This window comes from Argiope bruennichi, chromosome X2 (assembly GCF_947563725.1).
Source record: "Argiope bruennichi chromosome X2, qqArgBrue1.1, whole genome shotgun sequence".
Classification (NCBI taxonomy): Eukaryota; Metazoa; Arthropoda; class Arachnida; order Araneae; family Araneidae; genus Argiope; species Argiope bruennichi.
In genome coordinates, this window is record NC_079163.1 from 81,334,332 (window position 1) to 81,350,980 (window position 16,649).

General features: G+C 33.5%; 1 protein-coding gene across 2 annotated transcripts in view; it reads right to left on the reverse strand.

Annotated features, from left to right (window-relative positions):
- Positions 1-532: 532 nt before the first annotated feature.
- Positions 533-16,649, reverse strand: part of LOC129960643 (uncharacterized) — a 51,324-nt gene continuing 35,207 nt past the window's right edge. For both annotated transcript variants that reach the window (XM_056074191.1, XM_056074192.1), the window contains exons 3-10: positions 8,101-8,258; positions 7,952-8,024; positions 7,725-7,880; positions 6,163-6,361; positions 4,928-5,112; positions 4,230-4,296; positions 2,249-2,422; positions 533-1,083 (exon numbers count right to left, since the gene is read on the reverse strand). In XM_056074191.1, the coding sequence (XP_055930166.1) occupies positions 977-1,083; positions 2,249-2,422; positions 4,230-4,296; positions 4,928-5,112; positions 6,163-6,361; positions 7,725-7,880; positions 7,952-8,024; positions 8,101-8,258 (1,119 nt within the window). In that variant the 3' untranslated portion in view covers positions 533-976. The remainder of the gene's footprint in view (positions 1,084-2,248; positions 2,423-4,229; positions 4,297-4,927; positions 5,113-6,162; positions 6,362-7,724; positions 7,881-7,951; positions 8,025-8,100; positions 8,259-16,649) is intronic.

The following is a 16,649-nucleotide window of genomic DNA, read 5'->3' on the forward strand; positions in this document are numbered from 1 at the left end:
TAACTTTTTGGAATACCCCGATTTTGCTTTTTTTATTCAACAATGAAAGTTGGTGTTAATTTAGAACTATAGGTACGAAGGACAAGTGCATACCACTTAAGAATGTACAGGGTGCCCCACAAGGTATGCAGCATCTAATATTTACAGATTCGGATCGAACACGTATTATACATTAAGATACTCGTCTTGACGTATTCCATTCAAATCTAAATATTACACCTGCATAAATTGTGGGACACCCTATAGCTCCAAAGTAGCTAGCACGGGTATTTACGAAGTATTTTCAGGCGAGTTTTATTCATCCTGCCAATCGGATGCAGTTTTAGCGTTTCAACAGGGTCAATACACCCAAAAATATGGTACTGAAAATTACCAAGGATACTACATTTGTTACCTAAAATAAAATCGAGCTACAAGATAACTCGTTTCTCACATTTTAAGTTAAAAAATCTAAAATTACCACGAGAATATATCGCTTTCAATACAAGCTATTTTGCATAGAAGCTAGCGTTTTCAGAAATGAATACAAAAACAGATTTAAAAGAGCTTTATTTTAAAATACATTCTTGAAAATTAAAATAAGCACTACAAATCGATCATGTTCTATTTCGTGATGGTACAAGCCACCTATTTACATTCCCACTTCTGGGAATTCAAACTTTCCTACAAATGGCACAATTGGCAAGCTCATTTAGAAGCTTCAAGTCTAATTTCTCGCAGTTGGCTGGGTCCATCACAACCGTTTCAGTTTAAATACTACGTCTGGGCACTTCGCAGAAGTCTTAGTTGCTGTATTCACAGTACACACAAAATTTCGGAAGGATTAGGGTGTATTCATATTTTATAAACTCAAATTTCAATATCAAATCCGAGTTCGTCAGTTTAGAATAAAAAGATCACATCAATTTCTTAGTGTTCACCAGGAATCTGCGTCTTCAGATGCTCAAAATTCAAAATCTTGAAACAAGAAAACCGTTTATTCCCACTCTCCCACGTACAGAACACCTGGAGATGCAGGACTAGTCAATGTTCTCATTCTTCCATACAGCTTTGAATATTCGTCATCGGTAAATGGCTCAGATTCTGAAATTAAAATTACACGTTAGACAGAATTATAATTATATTTCAGGCAAATGGATTATGGAACAGATTTTAAAGTTTATCGAAATGCGATTTAATAAAAGATGTATTAATATCCAAGACGTACCATTTAAGTGAAAAACTGTTGGAATACATCTTTCATATGAAATATTGGATTGGATCCTTCATTGTTACCAGCTTGGGCCGCCTAGCTCGAGAAGTGTTGCAGAAAATCTGCTTTTTCACTATTTGTAGTACATGTTGTAGATAACTCCATTAAGATTATAAAGTCTTTCAAATCAGTTAAAGTTTATTTTAATGTTGGAGGTAAAACAGTAAGTTTAATTACTGCATTCAGTTGGATTGCAATGAAGTAATTTCCTATCAATATTCCTGTAACTGAAACATGCAATGAAAAGAACGCATATAGCCTCTTAAAAACTCGACAAGTCTCTTGCTCATCTCGGGCAAGTGAAGAGTACCGATAGAATCAATTTAGTATTTAAATACTGAAAAATCAAATTTCCAATCCAAAAAATTACATGCATTTTAATAATTTTAAGTATAATTGGTAAAACCAGAAGTATATTAAATACAAACTAACTAGACTAAAAGCCATTATATTTTATTCTTTTCAACAAAAAGTTAAAAATGGATTAAACTGATTATTTTAACTTCGCTTGATAAGGTAAATTTCTCGGAACAATGATATAGATAATGTCGGCAGACATTTATCACTATAGTTTATGGTTAAGCCTGTCCACGAGAAGCAGGAAAAATTTAATACCGAGTACATTTATGAAACCATTTTTCCCACTTGAATTCGAGAAAATGGCAAGATATGGAATGTTCGGTTTGCATACAATTGAAGTGATCGACTTTTCCAACCAATTGTGTTGGAATCGTGTATCCCATTTATATCCCATCTATATATTTATGCTCCAGCACATAACATAACCAACAATGCCAGACATTTTAACAGTATTTAAATATTCTAAGCAGAGTGAACATTCATAAATCACAATTGAGCATTTAATAGATGAGTGTCATCCCTAAATTGTAAGCTATGATCTAAATACAGGCATAGTTTTATATGTGTCAAGTAGAGATCATTTTAGTTATGAAAGTACAGTGTTGATTTAATCTTTTAAAGTATGAAATTTCTTACCTCTCCCTGAATCATAGGAAGACGACTTATCACTTTGCCTAAGAAGACTTAAATATCCTGAACTATGACTCTTTCGCACAGGAACTGGATTAAGTGGATGTTGAGCAGTTTGAGTAGATGTTTTCTTTCCAAAATTGGGAACCCTAGCTTTCATGCCGCAGTAGTACGGATCATCTAAAAATAAGAAAGCAATAAGAATATGAACCGACATTAATACTTTCGATATCGTATCGAGAGGACTTGATTTCCGTGGTGACTTATATGTATCAAGTACCAATTCTACGAGTTTAAAATCAGAATCGCAAAATTCAAGCTGTACGATATAAAGCGTGATGCTTAGCAAGACTAGAATGGAACAGATTTCCCAGAACGTTATTAATATCTAGGAGCCCTTTTAAGACGGCTCCAAATTCCTCCTACTGGAAGTTTTGCCTTATAGTTAACTCCATGCACCAAGACTTTTCATTCGAATTGATGTAGCAATGACCGAATGGCATCTCTGGAGTGCATAGAGTAAAGAGTTAAAACTACGATTCTATATGAAGACGAAACCTTTATGAAAATGGCCATGTCAAGTCTGATTAGTTAAATTGGCCAGATACCAAGCCTACATTTTTTCCGCTTCTTTTGCTTATCTGCATATTTGGGGTATACTAGTTATATTAAGAAGGTAGATAAGATTAATACTTTGTCTCATAAGATACATAATCAATCTCATTTAAATGAGACTCGCGTTTTGGAAATCCGATGCTTGTGTTAAAGTAATGTTATTAAATAAGGAACTTCATTTTTCCCATACGTGAATCTAGTTATATCAAGACGCGAATCTATTTCCATTAATAAAACTTCCATTAATGAAAACCGAGAATACAGCAATTTTACTTCCCAGCAAATTTCTTGCTAAATTGATCAGGCCTTTTAAAACTCGGCTCTTAAACTCTTCAGCTGGTGAGGCGCAGTGAATTTAAACAGATCTAGATGATTTGGGCATCTAGTTTCGTTAAATATGCAATTAAGGCATGTTAATCGCAGTCCTCGGTTTAGGAATGTTTAATCAGCAAAATATTGCAAGGCTAATAAGAGTACAGTTCGTCTTATTTAGAAATATTTGAGTGATCAATCGTTATTAGAATGCCAGACAGAATTTCATTGAACTGCTTTATATGTCGGAGCTTCAAGTCATTTCGTCCCTAGATGAATGTTATGGCCACCTATTGCGTTTATTTGAATCGTTAAATATATGCTTAACTAAAACTAATTTTAAGAGCCGTGATTAAAATAAAGATCTTGAAACTTAACTACTCTGAAAATGTAAAAGTTCAGAAATTTTAACAGTAAGATTTGCATGGAAGTTGCACATTGATTTATCTGAAACTGACAATTTAAGCTTGTTTTTGTAGATTAAATTTTTTACTTATCACTAGAAAATCAGCATTTAAGATGTATCGACATGGGCCGGGTTGCTTTCGAGACATTAATCGATCCCAGTCTGACTTGACTGTTTAGAATTAAATCCGATGCCTTTTCCCTTGCAAGCCCGTTGCTGAATTCAAGGACTGTATGGAACTAAAAATACACTTTAACTAAAAACACCTTTCACTCAAATATATACAAGTTATTCAAGGCGATGGAATAGAATTACCAGCGAGATACTGGCAGTAAGTGTTGCCTCACGAATTTAAACCTACATGCAATGCACGATTTTAAAATTACGATTTTCTTTAAATTTGGAATTTAATATTCCTTGCTGCTCAAAACTTGAAGCACATCTAATGGAATAGATTGAGCTAGGGGAATTCTAGTTTAGTATTTGCTAAAGATTTGTAGACATTCGATAATGCAATTATTGGAATTCTGATTATCAAAGTTCCGATCAATGAGATTAACTAGAAACAATTTCGGGAAGCTTGTTTGTGGCCTTTATAATTTTAATCGAAAGTTGAACGAATGGAGGAACAGAAATTAAGCAATCTAGTATTACCTTTGACTCCGGACTGCCGATGCATGCTGTGCACGGGTTTCTCACGTTTCCAGTCATCATAGTCGGGCTGAAAAAGGTCAGTAATTTAACAATTAGGATTGCAATTTAGGCACAGGAATCATGTACTTAAAATAGTCAAGAAAAATTAAAAAACTGATTTTTAGTATATGAACCAAGAAATCATTCAAGAAGTTTAACAAGTAAAATCATTTCTACACTAATACATTTGCTCTAAGACGTTTGACTCAAGCTCCGATCAAAGAATGGTAATTTTCTAATTTCAGACTTCCATAGAAATCCAGATGACTTTATCAGCTTTGTTGCTTCGACAATAGAGCACAAATGCTTACTGAAAAAGTCAATTTCGAAAATTGTTAATTAATAAAATCATTGAATTAGTACACAGTTCACCGCTCAATGATTTGAATAGATATTACATGGAGAAATTCCCCAATGAATTTTCCCGCTTTCAAGAGTTTAATACTCATTTATAATAAAAATCGGTATATTCTCTATGTAATGAAGAAATAATTTGCCGAATTGCCTATATTCGCTTTTCCATACACGTGTCCATTCTTTAGTTCAAAAAATTACACCATTTCAAGGACCAAACCAGCAAAGGCAGATTATGGATTTAAAGTCAATGTTTAAAGTAACCAAATGTTTGGGAAATCCAATAATTGAAAAATCCAGCTTACCACAGGAACAGGCACTCTGTTTAAGTCTCTAGGTGGAAGTTTTGGAGGTTTACACTCCTTCAGAGTATCCGACATTCTTTGAGAAGCTCCATCACTTGAATTTAAAACACTATAAGGATCTTCCTCAGTTGGAAGAGGCATCTGACGACGGTCAGTTATTTTCTCAATACTTGCCCGCTTTGAAACTAGAAAGAAAATATTTGAGATAAGTCTTTGAGAAACCAATTTTTTTTTGATGGTGTGATTTCCTGGTTCTTGATAATGGAAGACGAGTAACTGGCGACATAGGAAATTCAAACTTGGATATATTGACTACCTTTAGCAACCAGCTTGTTTGCACAATTTGATTTGATTCTTGGACAGAATTCACTTGCTTCTATAATTTCATTTGTTAAGACTGAAGAACGATTACATAAATTTACGAGTTAGTGCACGAGTAAATTCGAAAGTATACACTAAAATAAAACCGCCTACTTTCGTTGAATTCGTGTTCAAAGTAAGAATGCGTTATGCTAATTTTGATACTGTCCAGAGCATACGATGACATGTTTTGATGGACAAGTTTGAGTTTCGTAACATTACAGATTGTATCAAACTTTGAAAATTATCAGTGAATGAAGAAAAATCGCACAGAAATGAAACCGATATCATTAAGATTATCGGAGTTGAAATCATACAAAAGCCTCTTTTGGTAAGTCGTCCGAAGCTATGGACGTTAATTTCTATAGGCAAGTCATAGCGATCACTTAAGACAATTGTTTACAGGGTCACGGCTAATACTACCGCCTAATGGGACCATATAGTTAAATGATCCCTTATCACAGAAGGGATTGATCTAATTAGATGGAATCTAAAAAGGAAACACTCGATTAAATCTTCCGTTTGATGCCATTTCAATTTTTATTTCGTTACATCTTTCCCCCGATTAAAAAATGTAATAAGACCCGTTTCGAGCATTTTATATTGTATTGCTCCAATAATTAAGTGCAGCTATAAAAACGCTCAATGAAATGGATAAAACATTCGCTCGGTGTTTGTTGCCATTCAATAATACGAAATATTTCTGTTCTACTCGCGTTAGCGATATATAAATACATTTCTATAAGCGAAACTTGCAGCTACGATATGAGCATTTTTTGTATTTGGGTCACAATTCCGCATGAATTAATACAAGAAGCGCTGCGAAACTTTCAGAGATCAATATGAAATAAGATTAAGGAGTGAAACATTCTTACCAGGAGGCAATTTTGATCTTAACATATCTAAGGCAACTACGTTGATAACCATCACCCAACAGGAACAATCTAATAGTTCTGGACAGTCTTTAACAAAGCAAATGGCAGATATGCACTGGCTTTCCAATTTTCTTCTGTCTGGATAAGCTTTCTTAAGTTCTCTATTCACATTGGAAGCGAATTTCTTCATGTCAAACATCTGAAATATTTACATGAAATATTTATTTTAAAAAACGGTCATATATTCAACGATTATTCACTAAATTGCATATTAGAAGGCAAGTTTCTTCAAGATTCAATACTGTAACGTACTAATTAATTAAAAGCACATATTTCCATAAATTTGCGTTTTTGATGCCATTCAAACAGATTTAGATAACTGAAGTGCAACTGAATTTCCAGAATATTTAGAAGAGCTGTCGAAAAATTTGTCAAATCATTTGAAATGTTTAGATAGCTATATAGTAAATAAAATTTTCGAAGTCCTTCCGTTGCTTTGCTTTAAATACAAGAGCAGAAAACTTCAGTATGGTTACAGTTTAAAATCTGATTTATGGGCGATATATTCCAAGTGAAAAATTCAGGAGTCACGCTGACTTAAAGCAGTGCAGAAATAATGAACTAAGTTCGGTTTATTGAAATTGAAATCAACCGTCTTATAACCCGTAAACGCCCATCCTATTTAAAGAATACTTGGCCTTTAAATAAAGTTACATCAACATATACATACATAAACACAGAAACTGTTTATGGTTACGTTTATTAATTTTTAAATACTGACATTTCTATAGATTTTAAACTACTCCAGACGGTTGTATAAATTATCAAAACAAAATTTAATCAATATAATACTTGCCGTTTAATTTTGAGTCATTATTTAAGCGATACAAGATGTGCCGATGTGTTCTATATTTACGAGTAACCCGTTTACCATATTTGTTTTGCGTGCTTTTATTAAAATAATTTCAATACAAGTTAACCCAAAATTCATTCATATAGCAAGAACTCTTCGTATTGGCAGGCGATTCGTTTCTAGGTGAAGTATAAGCTAATTTTGAAATTATTGCATTTGTGCTGAAGCTTGTACGAAATATTTTGACAGCTGGATTTCCTTGAAACAATGCATATGTTTCTATTTGTTTACAGATTTAGCCAGATACATTAAAATCAGGAGAGAAGGATACGAATTATTAGTTAAACTACGCTGTTTCAGTCATCTGCTAAAGCACGAAATGTTCGACTTTATTAAATGATAAACTTTGTTTTATTCAAACGCGTAGGTTTCTATTATGCAAGACTTTTGGTTTACGAATTACTGAGGATACTTTAAGCTAATTATAGACAGCACGCCAAGATGACCTCTTCCTCAATAAATTCAAGCTCTGCTTGAGAAGGCTTGGTACATATTGACCACATCCTAGAATAGAAACGCATGCCATTTCAATGCAATGGGTTTTGCTTCATTCTCGCTTTATAGTTCACTTAAAGCAAATGAGTTATGAAGCGATGGAAGCATTGAATAGGATCAAACTGGTACCGAGATTGAAAACCTCGGAGCTTACTTTGACAGGTTTTTCTATTTCCAATAACCCGCCAGCCATGACAATATCGTTTGCTATGCTATTTTCTTCTGTCTTCACTTCTTTAATATAGACATTTGACTTGCTTATTCTTTTCACCATTATATTTCCGGAGTCGTCCATCTTTATCTTCACACCCTAAAGAAAAGAAACGGTTTAAGAATCTAGTAAAGAAAAAGTTCAAACTTTCGAATTGGAAATACACTTACATGTCCAATATGCTTCTTGATTTCTTCAGTTTTTGCATCTCGCATCGGATTATCAAATCCACAGAGACCAATTCTGAAAGAAAATTGCCGATTAGAAATTTGTTGAATAGAGCAGCTTTAAATTGCCATTTGTAAAGGTTCAAACCCACCTGTATCCGTCAAATCCATCATCAGAGCCATTTATTGTCAATACTGGAGCCCTGGCATAAGCTTTAGCAACTCGACGGTTCCTTTCCATGACAATTATCTTGGCCCAAATTTCATCATCAATTTGTTTCCATTTATTTAACACTTCTTGAATATGATCCTGGAAGATAAGTAATGGTATTATAGACTATTGCAAGAGAATTATATGAAGAATTTTCATTCAGCAGGTTTCATCTTCGAGAAAAATTAGATTCTGAAGAAACCTTTCAGGAAACATTACAGAATTTCATGAGCGAAGGTCAAGACAACGAAGCTATTGCGAGTTTTATTCGCTTTTTATCATTTTCAGACTTGAACATAAGCATATGACAAGCTTGATCATGCTAGAGGAGTCTTATTACAGCTAAAAATGCTCTTAAGGATAGATTCCACTAGAATAGTTTAACTTGTGAGTGAAGAACTCGCAACAGGCTTTACATTAAATAAAAACATTGCAAGGAGTGGTAAATTCTAAAAAGGCACCGATTTGTAAAATTAGTTCTTCGTTAATGTTTAACGGAAAGGATTGCCGCTATTGAAGGAAAGCCCTTTAAAATCTTCAAATTTACAATTCGTATCGAATAATTTTTAAAAAAAGCAAGGAAAAATTCATTTAAAACCTCGGCTTTGGGCTCATGTGGCTGCATCTGTGGTGTTCACGAGATGGCATAAGGATATAGATATATTTAAGCTTTGCGAGTTTAATCGCATTTTACAACTATACACCGTTGTTCAGTTGGAAAACCATCTTGGCTTAAGACTCGAGTTTGACCGTCAGATAATACGTCTATATTAACTTTTTACATAAGGCATTAGATGGTAGGAATACAACCAAGTTTAACAAGCCATTAATTTAACTTGAAATTTAAATTATTCTGAATTCATATTTGTCTTTGTATCACAATGCATCAGTGTAAGATCAAAGAGCTGGGTTTGTCAACTGCCCTTAGCAATTTGTCTGCTTCGAGATTAGAGGACTACAAACAATACCTCAAATAAAAGCCAATCCTACATAGGATTGTTCAAGACAAATTTCACAAGAAAAATTCCAATTCTTTTTATTACCCGACAGCAATTTTGAAGTTACCTTATCTTCGAACCAAACAATGGGAAAGAAATTCAGACTTAAGGTGAATATAAAAGTGCCACTGTGTCGTGAATTCCGATCTGTTCTATAAATGCAATTTTACTTCCTGAACTTAAAATTGGGTATAAGCAACAAAGTTGCTGTGCCATCGGAGAACTGCAGTTCACGATAAATTAGTAGAGATTTGCTTAAAAATCGCAAGTTTTTCTAAGACTAATTTTCTCGAATGAGTTTCTAAAACATTGCACACTCCTAGAATCTTTAGATTTCTGCAGTGTAGATCCGATAATTTGAACTTGTGCATCAAGATTTATGCGTTCTATATTGGTTTATTATTTTAATTATTCCTCTGGTAAAATTTAGCGACTTCCATCGAGAAACTCCATTTGCACATACATTCCAATAGTTGAATAGTTAGATTTTTTTTTATCAAGGATTTGACGTTTTAGTAATTCTTTGCCAATTTACGAAATTTTAAAATGAAAATTCAACCAAGGAATTTTATGTCCCGTTTATCTATTGAGGCTTTTTCTAGAATTAAAATTGAATCTGGCGATAAAAAGCACAACCGCGAATAAATTTAAAGATAAATCTACTGGAATTAAAAATATTCTGCTATGTCTTTGATGGTACAGACTATATTCTCAGTTACTCGAAATATATTGAGAATTTGGGATTAAAATAGTATAGAACTAAATCTTGGTATCTAGTTTTGTAATAGAATGAAATCTACGTTTTTTATTTTTACGGAGTACTTTTCAATATGGATCAAATACAAGGAAGACTGAATCAAGTGGTACACTCTGACTAAGAGGACTAGTTGGCTTTAATTGAATTAAATTGTTTCATTACAAATATTTTTTATTATCAATTATGACAGTTACTTATTGCAGTAACAACCACTTTGAATTTTATAGGACCTCACGATCACCTCGAGGGCTTTAAGGTGTGCCCATTGAAGTATTGGAAGTCTATCGTACTTGAATTAGGTTCACGGAGGGCATTTTTCCGTTATATCCATTAAGATCTGGAATCGATCTTAAGCACGGCGCGATTACTCGTGAACTAATCAAGTCGCAGAATTATTTAATATTAATCAGGTAAATTAAACTTGATGCTATTCGGAAATTAAAAACTGATTGGCCACAACATGCTCTTTCAGCTGTTGCATACACGCACATTTTTGGAAGAGTGAAAAATATGAATTTAGAATTACGACAATGCTCGGTTCTGGTTTAAGAATCGATCTTAAGTTAAAGTTTAGTTTATTTAACGACATTTTATTTAATGAGATGCTATACGCACGAAATGGAATTTATGAAGCTTCAAGTTTATACTGAATTCTGCTATCAAGACTACATTATTAGGTAGTTCTAACCGATCCACCTAAGAAGCGTTCTTTAATTTTCCATTACAAAAGTCGATTCAATTCAATTTATGAAATTCACTGCAACGTTTATCCAGTAAACTGCATCGTATAGAACCATTCTCAAATAGGAAGCGTAGTGAAAACCGAAAGCTCAATTTATTAAAAAGATGTTAAAAATCAACATCAGGAATTTATAAGAATCTAATTTTCAAGCTAAAAACTGAAGGCAGCAATTTAATAGGCGAATTGCACGTTTTACAAGGTACTAGCTCCAAAATATTTGAGTATGCAAGCGATACGATGCAAGTCTCGAGCACTTTACACATTTAAGTTGAAGTCCGGCAACATAATTTGAAGTAAATTTTACTGCGGGAATAGAATGCAAATATTAAAGTTGTAAGAAGATAATCTTGGAATGCTTTAACCGTTAATATTTGTAAACTCCATGCGAATCGAGATTCTAATCTAGAATGGAGTTGCTGGCACAAATGGCCGCAATTAAGTTATAGCTCCCACATGTTACCCATTTATAAATACTGCCCTTCAGTGAAATTCAATAGTTCTAAAACCAGGTCTTCATATAAGGTACTTTTTACCGGCATTTTTGGGGTCTTATTCTTTATTCTAATAGAAACGGCTTTTTCCACATTACATCCGTTAAGAATATTAAGAACCGAGAGAATACCACAAGTTTGAGGCATTACATTCATTTTCTAGATGACACGCGAGAAACTCGAGTTCAAGAAAGCGATTGGGAGTAGCAATGCTAATCTTGTCAAAGGTTAGCACAATCGGAACTTTCCAAAGTCGCAAACTAAGAGCATTAACTGAAAGAGGGGCGTTAGAAATCAAGATCATAGGAGTTGATGTAAAACGCTTTATCGATAGCATCATAAAGAACTGTATACTTCAAAATTAGTCGTTTCGAGCTTGCTTAGTCAACCATTGCAGAATTACAACCTACCACTCCACCCTGAACGACATGGAGTTACAGACTCCAATATACCGATCTGCTCTATTAGTCATGATTTAATAACAAGTCGTTCTCAAGAGAGAAAGCACTTTCACATCTATGCTCGAAAAACGAAAAATATATCAGGAACAATAGCAGTGAAACTGTTCGAAATCGAAAAATAGGTCACAGGGAGTTAAAAAACTTGCCAAGCAAGCACAAACATTCCAATATGCGAACAGCGCATAGAAAAAGTGAAGGAAAAGTAAAAGTTCTGGTTTTGAAGTATTTTCGGAAGTAGCGATTTAAAATTTTTCAGAAGTTAATTAACTGAATTTAGTTGTTTCGAACATGGAAATTATGAATAAGAAAATGCGTTATTTAAGCGAACTGAATTCACAACGCTTGCGATACAAGAACTTAAGATAGAACAAAACTAAATTTCGCAGAAAATAAGGATTTTTAAGTTTAACAGCAATGCAATTTTTGGAAAGTGTCGAGAAAAATTTTGCAAAATTTGGTTGCAACGCGGTTTGTTATCCGAATGCGTATGCAAAGCATTTACTAAAATCTCTTCGAATCAACCTCATCTAAATTTTAGAACGCACTTTGGAAGGAGCAATAAATTGGCGATTTAACCAAATTGAAGGAAGCTACCAAATTCAGAAATGGCTTAAGAACAGGCATAAATATAATGACGGGAAATGATTGCCAAGATACGTTTTAAGCTGCGCATAATAAAAACGCGACAAGTATTTATCGTGGTCACGAAATTATTCAATCGATTGCCATTAAGGCATTAATCTTCTATTACAGTCGACTTTGTTATCAAAGTAAGGATAACAATCGTGCTCTAATTTTATTAAAATCGCTTCGAGTAAAACCGAATCGCAATTTTGGGTTGATTTCTCCCAAGTGTAGAAATTTAGATTTAAACTCAGTATTCGTGTATGTTTGAGTACTGCAATGCAGTCTATATAGAATGGATTTATAGATTTAAGTGTTTAAATTTAAACACTGATAAATTAAGATATTCAGCCTTTTCAACGTGCAAGTAGGCTTGAAAAGATGAAAAAAATCGATACAAATTCCTCCCGGCAAAATGAGTGGTTATCGCAATTTCGATGTTCGCGACCTCAGTCACGATCCGGTTTTTCAATAGATTGGCATTCCGACGCATCTGAAAGGTGTTCCAAGATTAATTAATCCAATTCTTCAACCTTGAGCCAAAATATAATTTATTACGTGGTTTTGATATGCGTTCCAACCAACCTCGGCAAGACCAGAAATTTTTCCCAGTCGTGTTTAGCGATTAAGCATTAATATTTTCCAATAACTAGATATGAAAAGCTGAATTACTTCTAAAAAATCTGAGAGACTTTAAAAGTAGCATGAAATTTAACGATCGATTCGAACATTGAAAGAAGGATACCAGTATTTTTGTCGGATAACTTACAAAAGTACTACATTCCCTCTTTTCCCTCCCTCCGAGAGGAAATCTTATTCGATATTCCATTATATGGTCAAAATGAAATTACGTGTATTAAGAGTACGATTAAGTATTTGAGGTTATGAATTTTATAACGAGTATCATTGGACAAAACTTCAGTATAAAAATTGGCTTCTCACCAATTAAAACAAATTTGGAGCATTAAAAGAAACTTAACTAAACTTCGATTGCATGTTCAAATATTAGTATATCTTTGGAAGTTCACATTTGCAAAGACTTAAGCGAGAAATAACGTCATTTGTAAAATGGATGAACATTTATAGAATCGAGATTAGCATGCAAATGAAATGCACCGAAAGATTCATTTGGAAGAAAATCTGTTGCTTTGACTATCATCTTTGAACCATATTATATTTTTAGAGAACATGGATCTAAATTCTGCTTGCCCATGCGTGACAATAACGCAAGGTTCATCGACTTCCTAGTTGAGGTTAACTCGGGAAATAATTGAATAGAAATGGTCACTGACAGTTTTAAAGAACATTTCATAATCTACAGTTTTTTTTCACTGGATTTGATGAGCAGCCGATAAGACTTGCAAGCAACGATGAATAAAGGAATTCAGTTCATCAAGTGACATAACCTCACGAAGCGAGGCAGGATTATTCTTATCCCAACAGGAAAATTCCGATTGAATAGAAACGACAGAAGCGAAAGAATTAAAAGGCAGTAGACGAGTGTGGTCTTATGCAGACAAGGTCGCGAACTATTGCGTGAAAACCGGAGTCGAAAAGGCCGTGTTTGACCTACTTTCAAAGAGGCGCATTTTAAATCTAATCCTTCGACCATGTCCACTAGAAAGCAGGCATAATTTAGTTATCAAAGTGACGGTTTATGGGTGGAATTGGTCTAGTTTGTACTTAATTGAACACAGAGTTGTACTTACAGAATCTTCGTGATAGTTAAGGAAGCTGCCAAGAACTTTCACTGTTATGATCAAGAGTTCTTCATCGCCACCCAAATTGATCATAAATAAGTTTAAAGAGATTTAATATAATTAAGATTAGCTAATAGCAAGTTAAAGCCTAGTGCCATTTAAATCTTCCCGGACTGTTGGGAATCAATTTGTGTCAAATGCCAACCGACCAAATTCTCATTTAATGAATTTATTAATTCCCGGAACTAGTTCCTACCTTTCAGAAAACTGAATTATCCTTGAACTACAGAATATTTGTTTTCTGCATTTATTACCTCGGAAGATGAATTTTGGAAGATGGTTTAAACGCTTATATGGATAAAATGCTTGGTTTAGGATTAGCTTTAATAGTATAGCCTAATTGTCTAGATAATAAACTTATTTACACAACTAATTTGCTTTCCTTAAGAAAATAGCCGAGAATGATCCCAATCGTCTTTCAAACTATGATCAACATAATTTTTGCAACTCCAACCGATTTTTAAATCGGAAATATCTTGCAGAATACAAAAGAAATTTATTATATTCGATACGATTTCAACTTTGAAGATAGGCATTTGTTGATAGTCTTGGCACACTAAGTGAAACGGAAGGGTATTAGATATTTTACTATATTCATTTGAATTATCATGTGTATCAAATTGGAATAAATTTACAAAACAAATGGGAAACGTCCCAAAATAAGTTTAGTTCATTCCGGTTGTCTCGGACTGGAAGATTCTGCATTTAGATTTTTCCTTCAATAAATTATACTCGCCAAATAGCAAAATTTGAGCACTAATATGGAGTAGAAATCCCACCCGAATGGCTCAAAATTCGGAACTAAATTTTGAAGCATCCGATGGAAAGATATTTAAAATACACGTTTTAATAGCTGAAGCATTTTTTTAAATATCGTGCTTTACTTTCATTAGAGAAATAAATCTGAAAGAACGCAGAATGATATTCTAACTTTCCCAATGGGCTACTATAAACAAATGAAATAAAGGAGCTTCTAAGAAGTGCTCGACTTGCAGATATACAGAGCTATTGTAGTTCATCTACATGATAATCGTGATCCTGATCTTAAAAATAGTAAATCCACTTTAAAATTTTGCAAGGAATGTGCCAGTGGATAACGTTATCAAGATTAATACAAGTTTATGCTGTCCGCAAGCTCAGTACTTGAATGTCTTAAGCAATCTATAGAAATTTTAAAAATGAATAGATTTTCGCCTCTTATGACGTTTTAGTTTCATATAAGAAAAACAATTTCTCGTTTCATTTCGTAACTTTGGCGCAGTCTAAATACATGGAAACTTGTCCATTTTAGCATGCAATTCATTTGCAATTGGCAGATAAAGTAGTGATAAAAGCGTTTAAAATTCATAAGTTAAAATGTGCGATCCGATAGTTTTAGAAGCAACATTTATAAAAATTTGAAGATTGCCAGTTAATAAAGATTCATTTTCACTACAGTTTCCTAAATAGAGGTAAATATACGATTTGCATAGTTTGAAATACAATGTTGAAAATACAATATGAATAAGACAATTTTGCCATATCGGTTGACGACGCATCAAGTAATTGATGCATAAAAGTTCTTGGAATACTTCAAACACTAATAGGGGATTAGTTTAGTATCTTCATATACCAAGGGGAATTTAAACTACGGGGAAATTATTACAATTTCACTGTGTTAAGAAATTCATCACGATGAACAACATTACAAGAAATCCGTCTCGTACTTCACCGTTAGAGATAAACGAAGTCTCCTCAAAATAGTTATAATCCACCGTCATTGATAAGAACATGGTACAAAATTGGGAATTTTCCATGTCATTGGCTCCAATTCTCAAAATCATGCCAAAATTCATGATCAATAACAAGCTCGTAGCGGTTTCTTATCCCGAAATAGATTCATTACAAGTCATGCATTCAAGATAAAACCAATTAAGGAACCGATAGAAGATTGTTTATTGGAGTTTTTCAATTCTACCCTATTTTAAGCACTAAACATGCCTTCATAGATTCCTTATTTCATAAATATGCATTAACGGAATATCGGCCTCGTTAGTTACCCCATAAGATGCATCTAGAAATATCCAATAGAAGCTTGAAGAAATTTAAAGCTAATAAATATTCTTAAATAATCTTTATACTCTACTAAACGTTCTATTCTATACACTGCAGACTATATAATTTACTTTAATTATCCTGTTATGCTACTTTTAGCAGTTCTGAACGAGTAAAAAGCTTCGGTTGTATAGCGTATGCTCTCACGGAAGATTGCGAATACAACTAGATGATTTATCTGATTCGATTTCATAAGCCCAACGGCCGAGGGGTTCCATATCGAGAAAACTGGATAATATTAATTCAATTTTTAAAGTTTAGTCTGCCAGTGTTCGAAGTTATAGGTGTCCTCCCTAAATTATAATATACAAGAGATTGTAACTTCCATAGTAATACACTTTACAAAATATAACTTCTATGAAAGGTGGACATATTGTAACGGGACGAGAAATGAATTTTTAATAGGAAAGGCAAATTCTTTGTTCAGAAGAACAAAGTTAAGCAATGCTAATAAAGCTTTTACGTTCAAAATATTGAACGATTATAAAAGAATGGATTTCAGAACTGCATTTGATGTCGACAAATTAAATTCTGGTGCAATATGCAGTGTGAAATTCGATGTC